This window comes from Galeopterus variegatus, unplaced genomic scaffold (genome assembly GCF_000696425.1).
Source record: "Galeopterus variegatus unplaced genomic scaffold, G_variegatus-3.0.2 Scaffold242, whole genome shotgun sequence".
Taxonomy (NCBI): domain Eukaryota; kingdom Metazoa; phylum Chordata; class Mammalia; order Dermoptera; family Cynocephalidae; genus Galeopterus; species Galeopterus variegatus.
This window is the reverse complement of record NW_007726353.1, coordinates 522,300-541,414: the sequence shown is the minus strand read 5'-3', so window position 1 is coordinate 541,414 and position 19,115 is coordinate 522,300. Positions and strand designations below refer to the sequence as shown.

Here is a 19,115-nt window from a genome sequence, read left to right as displayed (position 1 = left end):
TTGGACAGAGGATCTGACTGTGAAGTACAGGTGACAGTGGGTCTGAGGGCGGAGGCAAGGGTTACCTGGGCTGTGTGAAGCTCAATGCTGCCCCCTGGTGCCCAGGCTGTCGAAGGCCGCAGTGGGATGCAGGGACAGAAGAGCCCCTTACACCTCCATTTTATTGGGGAGGGAGGACAGGGCACCAGCCCTATTAACCTGTCTGAAGGGAAACATGAGGCTCCTTCTCCAGCAGAGGTCTCAGACTCTGTGGTAGAGTTGGAGAGAGGGGGAAGCCACACTAAGGTCATCAATAGCCCTATCCAGTCTCACCTGGACACCCCAAATGGTTCCTTCTGTGGTAGGCAGTCAGGGCCACAGATCCCTCTGGTGGAACTCCTGGGATCTTTGTCTTAGCGAAATTCTTTTAACTCAGGCCTTTTTCTGCCTGAAATTTTACCATTTGTGTTCAGAGGAGGTACTCAGCAAATGTAGGATAGATGGAGGGAGGGATTCCATTCCTTTGCATTGAGATATTATCTCCAGAAGGTCTGTGCTATCAAGCACAGGGAGCAGTGAGTTCACTAGTTTGCCTAGGTGACTGGAAGTAGGGCCACAACGAGGAATGGGATAGAAGGGGAAGTTCCAATAGGGGCAAGATCTCAAGAGAGTTCAGATGAAGGGAAGATGGCGGAAGGGGGTTGGAGGGATCAAGGAAGGCTTCCTGGAGGACGTGGCATTTGACACAGGGCTTGAAGGACAGCAAAGGTATTCGGGTGGAGGGAACAGTATGAACAGAGGCACAGAAGCAGAAGTGTAAGAAGAGGCACACTCGTGCTAACAAGAAGACTCCAGATTGAGGGAACAGAGGAAAGCAGTACTATGGCAAAGCCATGGCAGAGGAGGCTATGGAGGATCCTGGGAAGTGCTGAATGTCAGGCCAAGGAACTAGCACTCTGTGGGGAAATGACTGGACTGTGAGCCAGGGGTCTTCTCTGGGTTACACTCTCTTGGCCTTGCTCTCTGGAACTTTCTCCAAACATCAGTGGGAGCCATGGGAAGTTCTCGATCAAAGCAGTATCTAGAATTGCAGCTCACAGAAAGTCCAGTGGCAGGTACCATGGACCTTATCAAATCTAACCCCCTCAATTTGCAGATGGGAAAACTGAGGTCCAGAGAGGGGAGGTGACTTCCCAGCATCACACAGCAAGCCAGTGACAGAGCCAGGACTTGGACCCAAGTCATCAGCCTCTCAGTTTGGGGTTCTTTCCCCTTTGCTGCAGTCTGGGGTAGCATATGGGTGACTGAACTGGAGGAGAGCAACTGGAGGAGGAAGGCCACCAGGAGACACAGCCCCACCCAGACCAGAGATCACAAGACTGGCCAGCCAGAAAATGTTTATTGAGCCCCTTCCCCTGCTCCCCATCTTAGGCCGATCTGGGGAGTCCATGTATTGAGCACTTACACAGGGGGGCCACAAATGATAGGAACACTGGGGTCCCTACAGGATGAGACATGAGGCAGACATGGTATTTATGAGAAGGAAGAGGCACCAGGGCCAGACCTGGGTGAGGGTCTAGAAAGCCCTCCAGGAGAAGAAGAGGCCTGTCAGTTGGGTGCCTTCTGGTTCTTGACCAATGTATCCACCTCCTTCATCAATCGGAGACACAGCTCCTCTTCCCATGGCAAAGCGATGCACTGCACAGCCACTGGCAGTCCCACAGACCCTCTCGCCCCCTGCGGGGAAAGAGGATCTGGGAACTCAGAGCCTGCTTCTGGCTCACAGGATCCTTGCCCAGCCCTCCTCACCACCCATGTACCAAGGGCCTATGTACCAAGAGCTGGCCTAAGTTATGCCTTAGTCCACATGTTTCATCTGCAATCTATACTAAGGTAAAGATGTCCTGGATCTCAGAGTTCCAGGCTTCCTCAGCTCTCAGTGAAACCTGAAAAGACTGTTCTAGTTTTATTTGTCTATAGTTCTCTAGGGTTAAGATGCAGAATCAGAATGCTGACTATAATGAAGAAATATAAAACCAAGCAACCACCCAATGTTCACAGCAAGGGAAAAAGAATGTACAAATCCCTGATCCAGAGCCTGGTTACACTTCTGTAGTGAAAGTGTTGCCTTGACCCCAAACACAGGCCTGGGAAAATGGAGGCTGAGCCCAAGTCCCTGTCATGAAATGCAAACATACTTGTAGGAATTCAAACATGTTTTCATTGCTTTATGATGATGATATCATATAAGCCCTTATTTGCCTTTGTGTCTGAAGCCAGATCACCTGGCTTCAAGTCCTGGCTCCTCCATTTCAACTGGTTGTGTGGCTTTAGTCCAGTCCCTTAATCTGTCTGTCCCTCTCCTTCAACTGTAAAACCTCACAGGACAGTTAGGGGACTTAATGATTTAATGTATATACAGCACTTTTAGACAGCTTCTGGAACAGAGTAAGAGCTCAAAACACATGAGATAGTATCATTATTGTTATTTTTTCAGAATTCAGGTCAGCAGTTCCACTGGGTAACTCTAGCACTAAAATCAATTTCCAGAAAAAGTAAGTCACTTAATATCTGACTCAGATACATGCATACTTTTCAGAGTCAGTCTCTTTCTCTCTACCTCTCTCTCTCTCTCTCTCACCAAAGTTGTGGATGTAATTTTAGACCCTGCAGCTAAATAGGCTCATGGTAATATTCTCTTTTATAACACCACCTCTGAATTAGTAATAGCATATATTGAACACTTCCTGCACACAAGGCCTATGCTAACCGCTTTACTCTCTTTTTCAATTTAATTAACCTTTAGCTCAACCACGCAAGGTAAATGTTTTTATTCCCATTTTCATGATGAAGAAGCTGAGGCCCTGATGTCCAATCCAGGTACACATGGTAAGCTCCTAAGCAGAGGCTTTTGCCCTCCTCCTCCCTCCCTGCCTCTGGAATCCACTTTCCCTACAGAAGTGCCAAGAAGACCACTGGTTTTGCAAAGTTTTCTCCCCTGACAAAGACGGGGCTGGTCAAATGGTGTATGGGTGAAGCTGCAGCTGAAGTGATAAAGGATAAACGCTAGGAATGACCGGCCCCACCCCACCCTCACCACCACTGTCACCCCACAGGTCCCAGCCCAATCGAATCAAGGTTTGTGCCCCTGGGGGAGAGGCATGGAAAAAGAAACTGACCTCCTTGAAATTTTTGTCAGAACTATCTCCATAGTATCCCTTGTAGAAGGCCAGTTCCTCCTCATCCTGGAGGGTCACGGTGGTGACGGGCACTACGCCCACGGGGAAGTTCAGGAGGTTGTACAGGCCCATGTAGGAGGCACTTTCTGCAGGAAGATCCAGATAAGCCCAGGAAATCATCAGCGCCGAGAAGACTTAGGTGGGGAAGAATGTGGGCGGGCGCGCCCTCCCGGTCCTTCTCGGAACTGCCTCCCTCTGGGCTCGGACTAGCTGGTTGGGTGCCAGAAGGCGTCCCGACAAGGGCCTCACGCTCTCCCCAAGGTGGGGAGGAGGGGAGAGTCGGCACTGTGCAAGCCTTACTCAGTGCCAAGCCCTGTGCTGGCCTCTCTACATTGCTGGTTCCTCAAATCCTCTCCACACCTGTGAGGAAGGAATTACTATTCCCTGTGTATAAATTAGGAAATCAATGGGGCAGACCCATGAGGTGGCTTTTCCAAGGCTACACAGCTAGTGGGTGGCGGAGGACTCAGCCCATGCCCTCTTGTGTACCGAACCCCAAGATGACGAGGGTGTGCAGTGCAACCCTGAGTTGAAGACAGAGCTCCTGTGCAGCAGTTGCCTGTGTGCAGGGAGAGCCAGGTGTGGGATGTGCCTTTGGCCCACTACTGTGGGGGGACCTAGGAGGACATGTTTGAAAGGAGAGCTGTCAGGTGAGAGGAGTCCAGGCTTGGGGTTGGAACTGGGTTTCATCCTGCATTGAGCAGCACCCCCAAGGCCAGGACCTGTGCATGGGACCCAGGGATGCCCTGGACTTTGCCCTGTCCTGAGCCTGCATTTCAGGTGGGCTGGGCTGGAGACACCTTTTGAAGTGGGGGCAGCAGACAGCATGTTAAGAGTAAATGGATATGCTAAGTGAAAGAAGCCAAACACAAAAGCCTCATGCCTTTTGATTCCATGTATATGAAATTCCAGAAAAGGCAAAACTATAGTGATAGAAAGCAGATCAGCAGTTGGTAGAGGCAGGGGTAGAGTGAACTGCAAAGGGACATGAAGGAAATTTGGGGGCGTGGAAATATATATTCTATAAGTTCTTAAAATATATTCTATATTTTGATTATTGTGGTGGTTGTACAACTGTGTACATTTGTCAAAATTCATCAAATTACTTAAAATCAGTAAATTTTATTGCATGAAACCATATTTCAATAAAGTTCATTTTAAAAGTGAATGGAAATTGGGAGTGACTGCTAACAGGTACAAGGTTTCTTTTGGGGGTAATGGAAATGTTCTGGTAGTAGTTGCATGACATTCTGAAATACTAAAAACCACTGAAATGCATACTTTAAAACAGTAAACTTATGGTATCTGGCTTTTATCCCAATTTAAGAAACTTTTTAAAAAGTAGATGGATGGGCCGGCCCGTGGCTCACTCGGGAGAGTGCGGTGCTGATAACACCAAGGCCCCGGGTTCAGATCTCATATAGGGATGGCCGGTTCGCTCACTGGGTGAGCGTGGTGCTGACAACACCAAGTCAAGGGTTAAGATCCCCTTACCGGTCATCTTTTTAAAATAAATAAATAAATAAAAAATAAAAAATAAAAAGTAGATGGAGATAGAGGCCAAGATCACAGAGGCTGTGGAAGGACCCCACCAGGACCCAATCCCTCTCACCTGGTGCCAAGGCAGGATAGCCTATACAGAAAGCAGGGTCCAGAGATGGCGCCAGCAGCACATCCAGGTCCAGGGACCTCCACTTGGCTATGAATTCTTGCTGATATTCCTGCAGGGACAGTAAGGGTTGAAAGGGGTAGGACCACCAGTAGTCATTGTTTGCCAGACAAGGACAGGTGCTGCCAGGCATTGTTGGGTTAGACACCAGGAAGAATTTTCAGGCTATGAGCTTCAGAATGAGATACGTGGGGAGGATCAGGTTTTCCCATGGGCCAAGGCGAAGGGATGGGAAGGGGAATCTCAGGTTACAATGATTTTGAGACAATATTATAACCCTAGCTTCAGGGAGATGGACTAGATTAACTTCTTAGGTCACCAAGCCTCCCCATCCAGGTCCAGCTGGGCCTCCTCTGCAAGCCAGACCAGAGCTCTGCCCCCTTCTGGCCACTTAGATCACCACCCAGGTCTCTGCTGCCCCAGTTCCAGCAGCCCCTTGAGGTCTTCCCAGGCACGCATCACCTCCACAGCTGCCTGCTGCTCCCATAGTCTCTTGGGTGTCCTGGGGGAATGAAGAAGACTCTGAGAAGTTCAAAAGTCAGCATGGAAGGGTCTCCTTTTACACATGACATCCAAGAGGCAGGGTCTGGCCTCAATGCAGGCTGCAAATCAGCTGATGGGCTGGGAATGGCCCTATGTCTTGTCATCTGGCCCAGACACCTTGTCTGCCCAGGATTCTCAAGAGCGTACATCCTCTGGTCAACCCCCACTGCACCAGGCATGGGAACTAATGGGCTTCTCCAAAAGTCACAGGCTCTTTTCCCTAGCCTGTGAGGCACCCGGTTTGTCCTCAGACCACTCCAACTCAATTCCAACCAGCACCTCAACTCTAACCCCCACCAGGCCAAGCCCAACAGCAAACCCAAACCCAATCCACAATCCTTTCCCATCCTCATCTCTAACCCTAACTCTGGCCCCACCCCAATTCCAATCTTAATCCCATCCCTGAATCCAAATCTATCTTCACCCCCAACCTTAACCCCAACCCCAATTCAAACCAACTCCAACCCCAGCCTGTCTTAAGCTCCTTAAATTCAACCCCAGCCAAAACCTCACTTCAACTTCAGCCCCATCCTTTACCTCAACCTAACCCTAATTCTAACTTTAACTCAGATCTTAACTTCAAATCAAATCCCAGCCCTAAACCAGCCCCAATCCCTACACCAATCAAAAGTCTAAATTTAACCCTAATGTCAGGCATGATCCTAAAATGCTAATTAGATCCCAAAATCTAAATAGCTCTCCCCCCATGATGTTGCCAACTCTAGCCATATGCCCTTCACTCAATTCCCACCTCCCCATGGACAACCTTTGTGGGCAGGAGCTGGACCTGCAGAGACTCACTCACCCCACTCCACGAACCTCTTCAAAACTCTGGCCAGCTCGGGGATCCTAGAAGAGGGATGAGAGGGGAGACATCTTGAGAAACCACAGGGAAACAGCCAGCCTGCCTGGGACCGAGGCCAGGAAGAGCAACGCTGCTCAGCACACTGAGTGGAGCCCTCTACTCCTCATCAAGCCCCCACCCTCCACCGAGCCCTGAGCGCCCTCTCTAAATCCCCTTCCCTTTCTCTGAGATGCCTTCCCCCTCTCTGAGCCTCCTCTCTGGAGCACCCTCCCCTCTCTGAGAGCACCCCTTTCCTTTAGCCTCATCCCCTTCTCTATTTCTTTTTGAAATATTCTTTTTGAACCCCTCTCTGAGCCACCACTATTCTCTGGGCCTCATCCTCCTGTCTGACCCCCCCACACACACACTCCCTCCGTGAGCCCCCTCCCCTTTCTGAGCCCCTTCTCCTCTCTGGGATCACTGCCCCTCTGAATCCCTTCCCGCTTGGGGCCCACACTCACTGTGTACTTCAGGATCCAGGCCAAGAAACACTTGAGTAGATCTGGCAGGCGGAGCTGGTTGACTAAACCCTTTATGCTGGGATCCACAATGTCCCCCTCTCTAAGGAACCAGTCACATATCTTGTCAGGTACAGCTTTCAGCCATTGGTCTTTCCCCATACCCACCCAACGCCCCCTCCAGAGGCAAGCCACAGAGGGAGGTGAGACCCCAAGAAATACTTCTGCCCCCACCACCATCCCTGGAACATGTGCATCTTAAGGATGGGGCCTGAGTGGGTGACTTGCTGCATATGGTCACACTGTTAGCCAGAGGCATCTCAGCCCAGCCCCCAGTACCCCTCCTAAGGCTTAGGTTGGCTCCAGCTCCCTCCATCACCCTGTTTCCTCCAGGCCCACCCCCAAGTCCCAACAGACGTACAGCTTCTGCAGAAGGGTGGCCCCTCCATCAGCAAACAGACCCCCAGTGTACAGGTGTTCGAAGGCGTACTCTATATGGGGGATGGAGAAGGGGATGACCTGGGGAGACAGAAGCCAAGTCAGGGCCTGGAACTCCTCCCTGCCTGCCCTGTTCTCTCTCTCTATCCCCCAGAATTTAAACAGGGGATACCACATCACCTGTTCATCTCCAGCCACCTCACCTCCTGAGCATGGCACGGGAGGCCTGTGTGGCCAGCCCCTCTCCAGCCATGCCACCCCTCACCCTCACAAAGCAGATGTGACAGCCAGCATGCCAAGCACTTTACATATGTGAGCTCATTTAATCTTCATGGCCACCCATGTGGCAGAAAACTAAGGCTCAGGGGGGTTAAGAGACTGGGACAAGATCGCATAGTAGGTGTGTGTTCAACCAGCAATTCTCAAAGGAGAGGTGAGGCCACAACAAACCACTGGGGACAGGGGAGGTGGAGGTGAGACTGGGGGGGGAATTTAGAAGACAGAGAGCTCCTTACAGCCATTTGATGGAGGCCACAGAGACCCAGGCTTACGGAACTACAGTAATGAGTCCCTGAATCTCCACCACTGAGGGGGTAAGCCATAAAATCTTTTTTTTTTTCCCTTTTTGTCTTTTTTCATGACTGGCAATGGGATCGCAACCCTCGGTGTTGCGCCCGCACCTCGCTCAGCCAGTGAGCGGGAACCGGTCTGTATGTGGGATCCGAACCCTCAGCGGGAGCGCCGCCGCGCTCCCAAGCGGCGCACTGTAGCAGTGCGCCACCGGGCCAGCCCCTATAAAATCTTGATGCCTTCCTTACACAGTGGGGCTCACCTGCCCTCAACTCCACCCTACCAGTCTTCTCTAGGAAGCTTAGGAGAAACACAATTATCTCAGCAGCCCAAACTCAGACAGAGCCTCCTTTCTCTCCAAGGATGGCCCAGCCCAGCATCTTGTCACGGGTCTAGCCTCTCTCCCCACCAAGGCTTGGTAAGCCTACCTGGTGTCCTGCATCCTGAAGTAGCCTGCAGGTAAGCTGCACAGCCCTGGCCATGCTAGGGGATGGCTGGGTGTAGCCATCTGATTCATAGTAGCCGATTCGAAGGGGCCGGTTACTGGAGTACACCTGGGGACACAAGGGGCTGCGTGGGGCTCAGAAGGGAGATTGGGCTAGAAACAAGGAGGCCTCACTCCAGGAGCCAGACTTGTAGAGCAGGGCCTTGGGTCATGGCTGTCCTAACCCAGGGGGTAATCCATAGGGACTCTCCAAGAGCCCCTAGGAGCCTCCCTATATACTCTCCAGGTTCTAGGTGCTCTGGGGAAAACTCTGAAAGAATGAGAAGTAGATGGGGAGATGGGTGCTTTGGTGGATAGAATAGACAGGTAGATACAGGGTAGATAGATTTATGAGTGGATGCAGGTATGAGATGATAGATGGGTGGTGGGCAGAGGATTGAATGTATACATGGGTAGGTGGATAATGGATGGTTGGAATTGAGTGGGTGGGCAGGTGAGGAAGAAGATGAATAGACACAAATATCTTTAAGCCGAAGAACTGTCAGGAGAGGATGAGGATGGAGAGATCTATAGGGGCAAAAACTGAATGACAATGATCACATATGATAATGCTGGGGTGGGTGGAGGGAATCTGATGAACAGACATTGGCTGAATGATAGACAGAGACTCTGCCCTGCGGAGAGGGTTCTGGAGTCAGACAGGGCCAGGTTCAAAGCCCAGCTCCGCCAGTTACTAGCTACATGATCACAGGCAAGTCATTTCACCTCCCCTCAGTTTCCTTACCTACCTGTAAGTGGAAAGAGTGATGCTCGTTCTACAGAGTGAGTGTTAGAATGAAGTAAAGAGCCCTGCAGAGTTGGTACCAACCAATGTTGCTGAATGAATTAATGAATAAATGAAATCTGCCAGAGCTGGAAGGGCTTACAGCAATCTTCTGGTCTAACCTCTTTATTGTATTGATGGGGAAGGTGAGGCCTAGAGAAGAGTTGTGACTTGGCCAGGGTTACCTAGAGGGTTAAAAGCCCAGCGTAACTAAACACCAGACTCTCTGAACCACACCCCCTGAGTATTCTACTTGCTTGTATTGGGTAGATGATGTTGAAGTCCCTATTTGGGGGCAATTACAGCTATTGCTCCAGCTAGCCACAAGGCCATAGCAACTGGCACCAAGCAGGGATGGCAAACAATAGCACTGAGCATGTGGGCTTCTTGCTGACTGCACCCGGGGGTGGGAGAGGAGGTCTTCACAGGGGATGGTCAGTGAGGAATGATGGGAGGGGAGGGAAGGAGCCTCCCAGGGCTGCTCCCCAATCTGACTCACCTCTTCCCTGAAGGGTATGGGGGGCACAGTGGGGTCCAGCCAGTGCATGTCTTCACTCAGCAGGGCTCGCAGGCACAAAGCCAGACTCTCCACGTCCCTGGCCAGGGGACCAGCCACTGTCGTTACTACACAGAGAGGAGGGGAGGGAGGCACACACTTCTCATTCTTTCTGCTCTGGGGATTCCTACTGCCTGGCTCAGAGAATGGGGCTCAGGCCACGATCAGGGCCAAAGGAAGAAGGCCCACTCCCGTCCTGGGTCACGGGCTGAAGACAGATGGGACTGGTAGACCGGCCACAGCAACTTCAGTGCCTGATGGGAAAGTCTCTGGGGCAGAGCATCAAGATACCAGTTGGAGAGATTAAAGCCAGATAGCAGGAAGCCCTTCTCAATAGAGCAGAGTCACTGGGCTGGGGAGGCCAGCTGGGAGCTATGCAGTCCCCTCTCTGAGATACCTTCATCACCTGTGGGACTGATCTGTCTGGAGACACGAGCTAAGTGAAAAATCCTTGGGAGAAAGGCTGGCAGGTGTGTCTCTGAATGGGTGTGGCCACAGGCACAGACAGGGGCTTACCTGATTTCTTCCCCTTGATGGCAGTGGCGACTCCAGAGTAACTGCAAAACCCCACCCACCCAGAGCCCAGCTCAGCATCTGAAGGGAGGGTATGGGTGCCAAGAGGCTTGAGCACCCAGCCAGTGTGCTCCTCCAGGCCCCAGCATGCAGAAATAGAAGCTGCTTCAACCTTTCCATGACTCTCTGCTGCCCTCAGCATAAAGTCTGATCTCTTTGACTGCCCTTCGAAGTTCTAAAGGATCAACTCTCCATAGCTTCTACTTTTATCCCTTCTACACATGCATGTTGCTTTGGGCAAAGTAAGCTGCCCACAGCCTTGCAGACTTCTAGACTCCACACCATCTCTGCACGTCCAAGGTCAAATGCTGCCTCTTCCAGGAATCCTTCCCTTTCCTTTCCCTGCCTCTGAAAGTCTAAAGTGTAGGCTTTTAATAAATCTCTGTTGAAGAAAATGTCAGCTTCACTTTGTGAGTTCCCACAAGCTTTGACCCTTCCATAGAGCCCTGATCACTTTCTGACTAAACCATTTTGGCGTCTAAGAGCACAACAGGGACGGAGGCTGGGTCTGAGAGTGCTCTGTGTCCCCAGTACAGGTGCCACAGACTGGGTGCTCAGAGTAGGGTTGAAAGATGAATGGATAGATGCATTCATGCATGGATGCACAGATGGATAGAAAAATTAATAGAAATATGAATGGATATATGGTGGACAGGCGGATGGATACAAATGTGGATTGATGGATGGATAGATGAGTAGGTAGATGGGAAGATGGATAGATGGATGGATGGATGAATGAATGAATGAAGAATGTATGTAAGTTTTTCAAAGGCTGGAATATTTGTCTGTTTTGTTCACTGATGTATCCCAAGTAGCTAGTACAGTGTCTGGCACAGAGTAAACACTCAATAAAAATTTGCTAAATAAATTAATTAGTAGATGAATAGTGAAATTGATTGATAGAGACTGAGATGATGACTGCATGGGTGGTTGAATGAATGAAGAATGGACAGATGGATAAATGGATGAATTAACGAATGAGAAGGTAGATGGATAGCTGTGTAGATTAATGAATTAATGACCTGATGAATTAAATGAGTGAGTGGAAAGTCTATTTCACTGCATAAAACATGGTATGTTTAGCTGTGGCTAGGGCAGGGATTATTTGAAGCACTCCTACCTTCACTCGCTTCCCCTAGTACTGAGCTGGTGGATGAAAACTCACAGGTAGAATAGGCTCCTCTACTCCCCCAGCCCCTAGTTGCTTTGGGCACGGCTGAGCCTACCCCACCACCACCATCAATGAGTACCTGAGGCGGTATCCCGTGGTCCGAAGGCCATAGACACCACAAAAGCTGGCTGGTATGCGGATGCTGCCACCTGTGTCTGTGCCCATGCCCAGGATGGAACCCCTTTCTGCCAGCAGAGCTCCCTCACCCCCTGAGGAGCCTCCAGATGTCTTCTTTAAATTCAAAGGGTTCAGGGTCTGGCCATAGATAGGGTTGCTGCAATCCCAGCTAAAGGAAGCAGAAGAAAAGGAGTTGAGAAGCAAAAGCTGACCTAAGGTAGATCATTCCCTCCCCAGGTAGAGGCCTACCACCCTCGGAGTCAATCCCAGGGCTTCTTTGGCTCCATGAGATCCTCCCTAAGGCTGAGACCTCTTGGTCTTCCTTCTGGCCGGGGTGAGGGGCTGCTGCTGCTGCTGCAGAAAAGACCAAGATGAGGTGCCAACCACGACTCCTAAACTAAGGACCAAGCTCTGCTGTCAGAATTGAGAAAAGGTTCCTCACCAAAAATAGATACACTAAAGGCTGAATAGAGAGGAGCGAGGTAAGGGATGAGAAGAACAATTAAAGAGAGAAGCTGGGATAGAAACAGAGAAGTAACTTTACAGAACCTCAGAATCTGAAGGGCGCTTAGAGACCATGGAGTCCATCCACACACTATAAGATGGGGAAACCCAGACCTAGACAGCAGAAAGCACTTGTCCAAGAACCCTGGTCCTTGAAATCTGCATCACTGTCCCACACCTCACCCTCTGTCTTGACTTTCAAGAGCTATTTCAGCCCTGGACTCAGCCCAGCCCCAACCCCAGCCAGCCCGCTTCAGAGACCTGAGCAGTGTCTGTGGGATGTTGGTCTTAACAAAGGGAATAGCTCCTTGGGCCTTGAACACTTTCACGATGACCCCATCCTTGGTTGCAGGCTTCTCCAGGAACTGGGCTATGCCACACGTGGAGTCATGGCCCTGCAGAGAAAAGATGTTAGTTGCCCCTGGCCTGTGGAGGTCAGGGTGGAATCACTCAGCTGGCAGAGTCTCTTTCCCATCTGCCTGCAGTATTCTCACTCCCGCAGGGATAAGCACTGCGCTCTAAAGACTCACAGGTGGCAGAAGAGCATGGGGTTTGGAGCCAGACTGCTGGGATCAAATGCCAGTCTGCCACTTTCTAGCTGTGCATCTCTGATTCAGCTACTGCTCACAGGCTCAGCAGTACTTGTGTGCACACACACATCCATGTACACATGTCCTTGTACACCCTGGGGCTCACCATGCAGTCAAAGGGGTCCTTGAGGCTTATGGGGATCCCATAGAGAAGGCCTCTCTCGCTCTTTTTAAGCTTCTTCAAAGCCTGCAGTTGTTCCTCACATTCCCCCAGGAAATCCGTCAGGCAGTTCACCTCCTGGTGCACCTTCAGCGCCTGAGCAACATTGAACCAGACAAGGGGCCAGGGTGAGGCCAGGGCCAGGGCCAGAGTATTCTGTTGCCCCAGCCCCTCCTACCACTGACTCAGAGCAGAATAGAAGTGACAGGTGACTTTGACATGCACCCCCTCCCAAGCTAGTCACAGCACCTCAGAGTTACACCTGTCCCCCAGCTCCTCTAAGTAGACCCATGACAGGTGACACTCCCTGCTGTAGATTGGATGCCCCCTCAACCTCACTGAGGCTTAATCTCTACTGTAACTGTTAAGGGTGGGAAATCCTATTATGGTCATTGAAAGGTGGGGCCTTGAAGAGGTGATTGGATTATAGGACCATGCCCTAGTGAATGGATTAAAAATGGTGGTCAGGGGTGTGGTTCTGAGGGCTTTAAAAGGAGAGCGCATGAAGAGTTTTGTTCTGTCTGCTCTACCATTTTGCAACGTGATACCCTGAGTTGCTGTAGTCACCACCAGGACAAGACCCTCACCAGATGTGTTCACTGGACTTTGGACTTACCAGCCTCTGAAACTGTAAGCAATAAATTTTGTTTTCTTTCTGAAATTACCCAGTTCTGTGTATTTTGTTATAAGCAACAAAACAGACTAATATACTCTACCTCCAGCCCAGATCCCCAGTCTTGGATCCTGACTCCTGACCCCCACCTGTTCTAAGTAGCTACAGAGGACACTCTCCAGACTCAGCTCTTCATCCCGCAGCTTCTGGGCCAGCTGTACCAGGGGCAGCTCCAGGATGGGCTTGGGGTCCAGGTCTGGCTCCTGCAAATATGAGGTGGGACAGGCAGATATCAAAGACTCCCACTCGCACACACTTCCCATAACACCCTCTGCTCCACTGGATACCCAGCTGCACACACATCCGTGTGCTCAGTAGATCTCCTGTGCTCATTCTCAGTGCTGAAAACATCTCTGGTCTGTCTCCAGGATGGCATAAAAGCCTTTCAGGGCCCTTGGGTGGCTCCTCGCAGTTTCCCGAAATGTTAGTGTTCCTCTAACATTTCTCTTCCTACCTGCCCTCCCTCCCTGGGTGACCTCAGCGGCCACATGTATTTCTCCAATCTGGGCCTCATTCCTGCCAGGCCTCAACCTGTTTACCTACCAATATATCCACAGATGCTCCAGGACTCATCATTTTTCTGCCAAACCTGTTCTTCTTGAAATTCCCAGTTGATAATACTCATGTCATCAAAGCAACAAACCTCAGAATCATCCTGGTCCCCTCCCTCACATCCAAGTTCTGATAATAGTTATAATAGCAAACATATAATTACACGTAAGATGTGTTATACATTTAATATACATCAGGCCCCATTCCGAGCATTTCCCATACAATAACTCATATTACTCCTTGCAACAACCCTAGGAGGTAGGCCGTGTTATTTTCTCATTTTATAGTAGAAGAAAACTCTTCTTGCCCAAGGCCACACAGCTAGTCAGGGGCAGAGCCTGGATCCAAACCCAGGCAGTCAGCCTCCAGTGACAATGCTTTTAACACATGCACCACCTGTGGGTGCTTCTACCTGCTTCATACCTCCCACCTCTGACTCCCCAGCCTCCTCCTGCCTGCTGCAGACCTTCTCTATCTCTATTAGCTCAATGGCCTCCTCCTCACTGGCCTCCCTGCCTCTAGTCTCTACCTCTCCAGCTCAACCTCTTTACTGCAACCCGGGCAATCCTTGTAAGACCTTATAAAACCTAAATCTGACAAGAGGTCCCAAGTGCCATCAGAATAACATTGCAACACCATTCTCATCAGTATGACTTACGAAGCTTTCACTATAAATGTATAACATGTGTTCACATTTAAATACACATATGTTCCCATTGACTAAGTACTTACTGTGTGACTAGGAACAGTGTCAAGCCCTTTACCTGCACAGTTTCATTAAATCCTCACAAAAACCTTTGGCTAAGTACTCTTATCATTTCCATTTCCCTAGTGAAGACAACTGAGACACAGAGAGGTTAACTCTCTTGCCCAAGGTCATAAAGGTGGGGGAGCCTGGTCTTAAACCCAGGTCATCCACACCTTAACTGCTACCCTCTAATGGCTCTTGGGCTGGGAGCTTTTTTGATGAAGCCCTTCATGGCTGCCCGGCACCACACTAGGCTCTTTCGCTGCCTTCTCACCAGCCTCCTCTTTTTCGGCCCCCGTTCCACACCCTGCTGCTCTAGCCACTCTGCCCAGTCCCTCTACTTGCTATGCTTCTGTCAGAGCTCCCCAGCCTGGGGGCCACAGGGACTTTCAGGAGGGCCAGCCATGGAACCCCTTGGAAACGGCTGCATTCAGCTGGGATGCACCTCTACAGATGCACCAGTAGCTGAAATATTGCAACACTTCTGAGTCCTTTGCAAAAAGCCACCCTAGGGAATCCCCACCACCCCAGCTGTCTTAGCCTCTCCTCTGGGACTGCCCCCTCTCCTCACAGTCCAGCAAGTAAAGGGTTAACGTCCAGCCCAGAAGGACCCATAGGCATAGTCTTTGAATCCCTCGGGGACTGTGGAGGGCCAGGCTGTGCTCATTCCTTGCCCTGCTCCCCCCAGCCCTAAAGAGGTCCAATACGCCCTTCTAGGGACCATCCCAGCACCACGGAGACTTTGGGGGTGGCTGCATGGCAGTCCCCATTTCTGTATATCTACCTGGAGAGGTGACACTCCTGGTGGCACCCCCGTGGGCAAGTGCCTAGTATGTCCATCTGGACTCCTGAGGCTAGGGCTGCCAGGCAGTTCTCCTTGCAAGGCCGCTTGTGGGAATGGCAGCTTCTGGGGGACTTTGGCTCTCAGGGAGCTGGGGAGTGGTGTGGAGAGCCGGCCAGGGGATGCCAATGGAGACCAAGGGATGCCAAAGGAGACTGCAGGCCCAACAAAGCCTTTTCACCAACCTTGTTGAGTGTCACTTCCATCCAACAGAACAAATGCCTTGAAAATCACCCAAAAGGCCCACTCATCATGGACAACATTAGCTTTATTACTAAAGTGAGAACTGTCACTTGTATAGTGCTTGCTGTGTACCAGGCACCACTGTAAACATTTACTAACTTATTTGAGTATTATAATCATCACCCCATTGTAGAGATGAGGAAGTTAAAGCACAGAGAAGTTATTCAAAATATAAGTGTCAGAGTCAGAATTCAAACACAGGCAGCCCAGCAACAGAGGTCACATTCCTAACTGCCATTAGGGTCAACATAATTTATGATGACATTCTAATAACAATGTTTATGACTTAGTTGACACCAGAGATGCTTAAGTATATAAAATCTTAGATGATATTAGAAGATCTAGAAATCTATGGGCATAACTGCAACTGGATCAGGAAAAGCTGAAAAAGGACTCACCCCAAGGAACAATATAATTAATGTTAAAGAGAAGGGCTCTGCTTAATGAGACTGCAAGTGCCTTATGACTCCCCAATTTATAAGGAGAGCTTTGAAAGATAGGGGCATCCTTCAAAACATGATAGCCACATCAAAAGATCCCCACAACAAATTCTAAAAATCAACCAATTACTCAAAAATTACTAGAATAATTTGATGAAAAAATTGAGCCTCAACTTATATCACTTTTATGATGTTTTAACGGGTAGTTTAGTTTAGAGCACGTCACCCCCTCCTGCTGAGTCCGATAGCTGCGTGGACACCTGGACTTCTCCACACCTAGTTGGTGCTGCCTCCCATCATAGACGAAAAGCAAAGAAAATATATTTCAAAGTTTTTAGTAAATTGATTTATTATTACTATTTCCAGAATGATTGTTAAATACAATTAATATTATATCAACCCACAACCCTCAGGGTGTCCATGTTCCACCTGGACCAAAGGTTAGCAGAGCCTCCTGGCCAGCAGTCTCCAGACATGAGCAGTTTGTTCGTTTACCGCAGTGGGCCCTAGGAATTTTATTTTCTATGTGTTCTACAGAAACACCGCCTTATCTCAGACTTTTCCCTCCCTGGTACTGCCTTTCTCATTCCTTCCTCCTTTTGGAAAACCCCTACACATCCTGCAAGGCTTGGCTCAAACGCTGCCTCTGAAGCCTTCCCTGCACAACCCTCACCGGACAGGACACGTCAGCACCCCCTGCCAAGTCCCACAGTTCCATGGTTATCTGGACTGCGCCAAACTCAGCTGAGCTGCCTCCCATCATGGCTGGCACAGCTCTGTTTCCACCAAACCCCACCCAGGTTGGGAACATCTTGAAGACAAGTCTGGGTCAGATGTAGATTCACCTTTAGGGTGAATCTGTCCTCAGGGTCCAGCACAAGGCAAGACCCAGAGGAGCCCCCTGTTAGATTTTGCTAAACTAAACTGAACTGAATTGGATTTGTTTGGCTGAACCCTGCAAGGGTTTGACCTATGTCTCAGCCTTCTACCTCCCCTGGCACATAAAGTTGGCCACCCGAGGTCTTGAGGGTGACATGACTGGGAAGGTGCCCAGGACAGACTTCTATAGCTTTGTTATATATCTTTGGTACTAAGAGCCATGAAGCCTGCAGCCATGAAGAGAGGCTGGAGACACCATGGGTGACCTCGCCCCAACCTTCCCACTTCTGCAGCCAATCAGACGCCCTCGCCCCCACCAAGTACCCAGGCCAATAGCTGCACACCTCAGTCGTCCTTGTGTACACCAACCAGATGCACAGAAACACACAAAACCAGCTGTCCCCACACATCAGATATATAACCATATATGTACACACTAGACCAAACATCCAGACACACACTAGCCACACAGATTTAGATGTACGGACTCCAACTAGTACCACAACACATACACCCACCCAGGCACACAGACACCATGAGCACATAACGACATGGCCAGGCACACACCCAACCCCAACACAATGAAACGCCAGCAGGAGGCACACACAAGCGGGCCCTCACTTGTCTGCAGCGAAGGACCCTACAGCCACCACGGCACACAGCTGGGGCCTCCGCACGCACACAGGAGTCCTCTTCATCATGCTGATTCGCTGCAGCAACCCCCTCATCCCAGACTTCCCGCTCATCAACCAGGGAGGGGCAGCTGCTCTCTGGGGGTGGGTTGATTTATCCAACTAATTAGCCCCAATTAATATTAATACACTTTCTCAGCAACTGCAGCAGCTCAGGCAGAGAAGCCACCCATTGGGGCCATCAATCACTATCCAGAGGACGTCAGAGGACACTCAGGAACTCCAGAGCACAGGGACAGCACCTCAGGCACTATCCCCAACCCCTGGGAGTACACCACATCAACCAAAGCTAGCGACTCCAGGATACCATGAGCCCACCCCTCCTCGGGCAGTTGGGGAGCCCAAGGCCCAGAGAGGAGCTGTCACATCCTTCAGGCCACACAGCAAACCCAGGCTCAGTTTCCTTCCCACCCTTCTCTCCACCACCCTAGAAAGGCTTTGCTGATACACCCATGGCTCAGCCACTTCACCTGCTAACGCCAGCCCAGCCAGCCACAATGACTGTCTCAATGCCTTGAAATACCCCCCCTCAAACTATAGAAGCCACCTTTTAAGACATACAGCTTTCTAGGAGGCCCACTCCAGCCCCCTGTGCTTTGCACCTTTCAGGTACTCAGCAAATGTTTTCAGAACTGAGTGGGGCGGGATGTGTAGACTAGGGTTCCTGTCTCAGTAGGTTTTGGGGGTGCTCAGGGCCTGAAAGAGAGGCCTGGCCTCCTGCCTCCAATGGCCTTCATCGGTTTATTTTATTTCAACAAATACCCCAAGTGAGCACCCATCATGTTACTGAGCCATGTGCTGAGTGCTGGGGGAACACAGAAAACACACTGCTCCTGACCTCCAGGAGCTCAAAGAATATGGATGGAGGAGAAGGTGACAGTGATGGGGAGATCAGGAGGTAGGGACTGCCCACCCAGGCTCTTTGTCTTCTGAAAGGGATGGGGCCATGGGAGGGGCCCCGTCCTGAGGGGGGTCCACCTGTTGGGATTGAGGGCTGAGGCCCTTGGGGCTGGGGGCCTCAGGGACCCATGTCCACTCACCTGCTGCCGGAGACGCTGGGCCAGGGCCTCCATCTGCTTCAGCGCCATCTCTCTATGCTTCTGTGCCCTAGGGATCTTATTCCGGGCTGGGGCACGCTTCCAGGAGAGCAGGGCAGCCCCCAGCAGTGCAGCCCCCAGCAGGGCAGCCCCCAGCAGGGCCAGCAAGAGTAGCATCACGGGGGAGTAAGACAACCAGGCCACTCCAGGCATTGTGTGACTTGTGTGGATGCACCTCCTTCTTATCTGTCAGCTGCAGTGCCACAGCACCCACCCATACCTGGGGCCCCACAGGGGCGGGGCCACGGCCCTGAGTAAGGCACAGCCCAAC

General features: G+C 50.7%; 1 protein-coding gene across 1 annotated transcript; it reads right to left on the bottom strand.

The window, feature by feature from the left end:
• Nucleotides 1-1,359: 1,359 nt before the first annotated feature.
• Nucleotides 1,360-18,961, bottom strand: LOC103585483 (vitamin D3 hydroxylase-associated protein-like). The gene is made up of 15 exons (XM_008566461.1): nucleotides 18,788-18,961; nucleotides 13,442-13,555; nucleotides 12,626-12,775; nucleotides 12,191-12,324; nucleotides 11,388-11,594; nucleotides 10,081-10,121; nucleotides 9,508-9,632; nucleotides 8,169-8,294; nucleotides 7,154-7,251; nucleotides 6,736-6,835; nucleotides 6,236-6,279; nucleotides 5,288-5,389; nucleotides 4,831-5,009; nucleotides 3,159-3,304; nucleotides 1,360-1,716 (listed from the first exon to the last, which is right to left on the bottom strand). Exons 1-15 carry the CDS (start codon nucleotides 18,959-18,961, stop codon nucleotides 1,588-1,590), a joined length of 1,869 nt encoding a protein of 622 aa, XP_008564683.1. The 3' UTR covers nucleotides 1,360-1,587.
• Between the last annotated feature and the right edge of the window lie 154 nt (nucleotides 18,962-19,115).

Excerpts from the sequence above, each read along its gene's own strand:
- LOC103585483 (XM_008566461.1), bottom strand. The coding sequence starts at position 18,961 with ATGCTACTCTTGCTGGCCCTGCTGGGGGCTGCCCTGCTGGGGGCTGCA. Across the intron at positions 13,556-18,787 it reads CCCAGCGTCTCCGGCAGCAG|GAGCCAGACCTGGACCCCAA; the intron begins GTGAGTGGACAT and ends TCATATTTGCAG. Across the intron at positions 9,633-10,080 it reads CATCAAGGGGAAGAAATCAG|TAACGACAGTGGCTGGTCCC; the intron begins GTAAGCCCCTGT and ends CTCTCTGTGTAG.